The sequence below is a fragment of the Acanthisitta chloris genome, unplaced genomic scaffold, assembly GCF_000695815.1.
Source record: "Acanthisitta chloris isolate BGI_N310 unplaced genomic scaffold, ASM69581v1 scaffold23131, whole genome shotgun sequence".
Taxonomy (NCBI): Eukaryota; Metazoa; Chordata; class Aves; order Passeriformes; family Acanthisittidae; genus Acanthisitta; species Acanthisitta chloris.
The window spans coordinates 9,082-14,537 of record NW_008656905.1 but is presented as its reverse complement, the minus strand read 5'-3'; the positions used below and the strand labels follow the sequence as shown (position 1 = coordinate 14,537).

The 5,456-nt window shown below is 58.9% G+C and overlaps 1 protein-coding gene across 1 annotated transcript in view; it reads right to left on the bottom strand.

The window, feature by feature from the left end:
• LOC103811540 (phosphatidylinositol 3,4,5-trisphosphate 5-phosphatase 2-like) overlaps window positions 1–641 on the bottom strand; it is a 9,792-nt gene extending 9,151 nt beyond the window's left edge. The window contains exon 1 of the mRNA XM_009084521.1: window positions 505–641. Coding sequence (XP_009082769.1) covers window positions 505–641 — 137 coding nt within the window. The remainder of the gene's footprint in view (window positions 1–504) is intronic.
• Window positions 642–5,456: the final 4,815 nt, after the last annotated feature.

Here is a 5,456-nt window from a genome sequence, read left to right as displayed (position 1 = left end):
GCAGCCACTGTGCTGGGCAAGGCTGCTGGCCCAGGCTTCTGCTCCCAAAAACAAGGGCTTCTCCCCTGGCCTGACCTGGGGATCACCCAAATCCCCAGTGCCAGTGAGTTGGCACCTTGCTCACCCCACTGGGTGAGTATCCTTGCAGGACCTGGCACGGGTTGCCCAGGGAGGCTGTGGCTGCCCCAACCCTGGCAGTGTTCACAGCCAGGTTGGCTGAGCCTTGAGCAACCTACTCTGGTGGGAGGTGTCCCTGCCCAGGGCAGGGGGTGGGGCTGCATGAGCTCTGAGCTCCATTCCAACCCCTAAAATTCTCGGATTCTCTAATTTCAGGGGTTTGCTGCTGCCCCACACCACTGATGCTCCCTCCTCCCAGGTTCCTGCCCGAGGAACCATCCCTGCAGAAGGCTCTTCCACGAGGTTCTGCCAGTGCCCAGAGGAGTGGGAAGAGAGACAGAGGGATGGCAGCAAGAGCTGAGAGCAAGAGGCCTGAGCAGGACTCACAGGAGGCAGAGAGCGTATGCCCCCGCGACCGACTCGCTGTCACGCACGAGGAAGCAGCCGTCCCTCCCAGCCTTGGCCAGCAGCTCCTCCGCCACCACCCTGCTGATGTCCCGGTGGTACCAGCTTGCTGCTGCCATCCTGCTTCTCTGAGTCCCTGGGCCAGCCCCACATCCAGCTCAGCAGAGCCTGCTGGTCATCCTCTGCCCACAGGGGCTGCTGGAGGGGAAGTGGGAGCACCAGTCCCTTAGTACCGCAGAGCGTTGCTGGCTGGAGGTCCCAGTGGGTGAGTGCAGCCCCCAAGAGGATGCTCATGGGGATGGGGAGCCCTGTGGGCAGGCAGCGTGGCAGGAGCAAGACCAGGGGGGCAGCTGGTGGAGGTTGGGTGTCTGGATGATCCTCATGGTGGATGCTCCAGCCTGCAGGGAGCACAGGGGCACAGAGGGTCAGCAAGCAGGTCTTTCCTGCAGGGAGATCACCCTGTGCTGCCATCCCAGCCCTGGGGCCACCATCCTGCCCTGGTGCACAGCAAGGACAGGCCATGCTGGTGGCACTCAGGGGTCTGAGCTCCCCCAGCACACTCACCTTCCCTCTCAGCCGCCGCGTGGAGCTCCTGGGGCTGTCGCAGGGTGCTGGGAGCAGAGTGCTGAGCTTTCAGGGTGCAGCCAACAGGAGCAGAGCTGTGATGCTGCACCAGCCACCGTGAGCTTCCTGCAGCAGGTCACAGCAGCTCCCTGCCCACTGGGTCGGCTCAGCACAGGGTCAGGCAGTGCCCACACTGATGTTCTCAGCCTCCATCCCGCAGGACAGGTCCACCCACTCCGTGTCACTTGCTCAACACAGCTGCGGCCATGCTCTTCCTCCTCTACACCCTGCTCTCCCCACCACCAGGACCTGCCTCCTCGCTCCTCCTCCCTCTCCAGCTCTGCTGCTGGGGGAAGGCAGCAGCCACGAGGGCTGAGTGTGGTGGGGAGCACCAGGAGAACTCCTGGAGTGAGCTCTGCTTCCACCCTCCTCCTGCTGCTCTTCTTCCTCAGGCAAAGCCCCATCTCTGAAGCAGGAGTGAGCTCTGCCTCTACCCTGATCGTACTACTCTTCTTCCTTGGGGTGATGGTAGGGTAAAGTCCTATCCCTTGGGCAGGAGAGAGCTCTGTTTCCACCCTGCTCCCACTGTGCTTCTTCCTCAGGGTAATAATAGGGTGAACCCCCATTCCTCAGACAGGAGTGAGCTCTGCCTCCACCTGCTGCTCTTTTCCCTTGGGGTGATAGTACAGCAAAGACCCATCCCTAGGGCAGGATCCTGGGAGAAGGGAACGACAGCAGCATGGGACCTCAGCAGGCCCCTGAAACCATAGACTCATAGAGTTTTAGGGGTTGTAATGGAGCTTAGAGATCATCCAGGACAGGGACACCTCCCACCAGAGAAGTCTGCTCAAGGCTCAGCCACCCTGGCTGTGAACACTGCCAGGGTTGGGGCAGCCACAGCCTCCCTGGGCAACCTGGGACAGTGTCTCACCACCCTCACAGGGTATGTTGGGGTGGTGAGCAGGGCCTGAGCTGATCACCCTTGGGGACCTGCTGTCTGCACTGGGGCTGAGCTCAGGGAGGCTGTGACTGCCCCAGCCCTGGCAGTGTTCACAGCCAGGTTGGCTGAGCCTTGAGCAACCTGCTCTGGTGGGAGGGGTCCCTGCCCAGGGCAGGGGTTGGGGCTGGGGGATCTCTAAGCTCCATTCCAACCCCTAAAACCCTATGACTCTATGAGCTCTGCCCTTGGCTGAGGAGAGACAGAGCTACCGTGAGCATCAGGTGCCCACGATGACACTCATGTCACTTCGAGTGTGCCCTGCAGGCAGGAGGGAGGTGGGATGAAGGGGCTCTTAGGAAGGGGTCAAGAAGGAGTCAGGAATGAGGGAGGCTTTTCCCAGCAGGACAGGGCTGCAGGCAGCACTGAGGCTCCCACAGCTCCTGGGTGCAGCCCCAGAGGGTTTGCTCCTCGTGGCCAGGGGCATGTGGCTTCCTTGAGCTGCACAGGGTGATTAGCACCTATTAATTACAGATGAGCAGCAGCCACTGTCTGCTCTCTGAGTGCCTGGCAGCCCTGGACTGCTGGGGGGGTGTGGGGCAGCTGGTTCCTGCTGGAGGAGGATCAGGATGAGGCAGGAGTGCTGTGCCAAGCCATGCTCCTGGCTCTCCACTGCCCTTGGCATCATGAGCTGACCCCTGATGCAAAGTCTCATACCACCTCCTGCCCCAACCCACTGGCACAGACATGCCAAAACCCCCTCCTGGGGGTTCCTCCTGTCTTTCCAACCTTGAGAGGAACCTGTGGCTGGGCCACCAAGAAGTTGAGCCACCCAGTGGATTTTGAGCTGAGCCACATGGAGGTGGGTGAATCGCTCACCAGTACCTGCCATGGGGACACACAGTGGTGATGGGTCCGTGCAGGGATGGTGGCTGGAGACCCCTCAGCCTCCTGGAGACCCCTGAGGGTGGAGGGTAATGGTGCTCCCTCTCGTTACTTAACAGCAGAGCAGTAATTCCGGCGGGCGCGGAGGTGCCTGCCTTCCGCCTAATGCCATCCACGCTGCTTAATCCGGATCAGGGGAGGAAGCCCTGGAGCTCTGAGGGGCTTTGGGAAATCAGCAGGGCCTGAACAAGTGTTTATGTAAGGTGGCTGTGGTGCATAGTGCTGGGGCTGAGCAGCACCTGGGCACAGGTGAGGTTTGGAAGGCAGTGTGGGATCGCTGGAGTTTGCTGGGAGGTTCCAGCTGCATCCACATTCCCTTTGGGGTGCAGAGCCCGTGGGGGAGGGAACTGGAGCAGAGGAACCTGGAAAGCTCCATGGCCATTCCCAGGGAGGCAGACACTGTCCATCAGGACACAGGGATGATGCAGGGACCTCACACACTCCAACCCCACACTCACTGGTTTCCTGCCCCAGTGGAAAAAGCTGTTTGAGCTGTGCCTCATTCAGTGTGTGGAGCTGGAGGGATGGGTTGGGATGAGAAGGATGAGAGGAGCCCCATGGCATTTATTCCACAGGAAAAAGGTAGAAGAGCCTCTCATTATTTTTAACTCTGCTTCCTTCCCCAGTGCTTGGGTTGGACCATGGTGTGAGCACGGGGAGGAATATGGTCTCTGTCCATCTCACCACTGGTTTGGGGAGGACAAAAGGGGAAATATCTGCTCCCCAGCTTGGGCAAGGCTGAATCCACCCAGCTGGGATAAAACTGAGCTGGAGCCAACCACAATGAACTCTGCTCTCCATCCCTCCAGAGCCTTGTGAGTGTCACCAGTCCCAGGGCCTTGCTGAGACCATAACAAAGAGCCACAAACAGAGCTCAGGATTAGGTGCCCCAGGCACAGCTCTTCATCCAGGTGGGGCTGCTGCTGCCTCCTCCTCCTCCTCTTTCACCCACCAGTGTGAAGGTCACAGTTCACGTGTCCCTCTGACTGTGGCAGAAATAGCACCCACTAATCTGTAAACTAAGCAGCTCTCCTGTGTGCAGTTAAAGAGATCACAAGTCCTGGCCCCAGGGAACGTGTGCTGGCAGCTAAAGCCCTGGCAGCTGGTGGGGCTGGCATGCCATGGTGGCTCCCAGGAGAGCCCACAGGACACAGGTGGGCTGTGTTGGGGAGGAGTTGGTACCCAGGTGATAAAGGTTGTTGAGATGAGTGAGGTTCCTGGGAGGAGGCTGTTGGCAGCTCTGGGATGGAGGTACAGTGGTGGGGAGGGATGATTTGACCTCAGTGCTCAGCTCCAGGGGTGAACCAGAACCAAGGGAGTGCCCAAAGCATCTGGGTGAACAAGGAAGAGCTTGAGGGATGCTGGAGGTGAAGAGGATGAGGCTGTTGGCAGCTCTGGCATGGAGGAACAGTGGTAAGCAGGAAGATTCTGACAGTGCTGAGCCAGAATCAAACCCAAGTGTGGACCCAAAGCATCTGGGTGAGCAAGGAAGAACTTGAGAGATGCTGGAGGTGAGGAGGATGAGTGTGGCCTTGCTGGAGCAGCTTGCAGCTGCCCTGGGCTGTCCTTAGGGTGGGTGCCCTGTCCCTAGGGCCAGCTCAGGGGCAGCATCTTGGATCAGTGGGATCTGACTCAGGGATCTCTGCTCTCCTGGCAGCTGTGAGGCAGAGCCACTCTGTGCTCTCCACAGCCTTCTATTTGCAGCAGCAAACCTTGAATTAACGATGTGCTAATCAGGTCAGGTGAGGCCAACCTGTAGTGTTATGAAATGACCTGGGGGTGAGCAGTTTGTTGCCCAGTGGTGCTGGGGGACGGTGGCAGGTCTGTGTCCAACCACCCAGGGCTGGCTGAGCCTTTCCTGTGGCTCTGGGGGGGAGTGAAATTTGCTATGATGAGAACTGCCACTGCAGCCCTCAGCCTCACCTGGGCCTTCACCCCATTGTCTCACAACCATCAGGGTTGGAGGAGACCTCTAAGATCATCAAGTCCAACCATTAACCTGTCACTGCTGTGACCCCCAAACCCTAAACCAGATCCTCCAGTGCCACATCCAGACACCTCTGAAACACCTCCAGGGATGGTGACTCCACCACCTCCCTGGGCAATATCCCAGGGCCTCAACACCACAACAGGGAAAACATTTCTCCTCACATCCAATCTGACTCTGCCCTGGCTTAGCTCAAGGCCATTCCCTCTAGTCCTCTCCCTATACCATGGCAGGAGAGATCATCTTGTGCAGCAGTGTCCCCATGGCACGGGTGTCCCTTGTGCCCTAGGCCACAGCAGGTCACCTCTAGGTTACCACATGGGCATGTTGGCCATGCGTGAAGCTGCTTGTGCCTTCATCCATCTGTTCATCCAACAAGTTGTGTAAGGGAGGGAGAATCATAGAATATTAAGGGGCTGGAATTGAGTTTAGAGATCACCCAGCCCCAACCCCTGTCCTGGGCAGGGACACCTCCCACCAGAGCAGGTTGCTCAAGGCTCA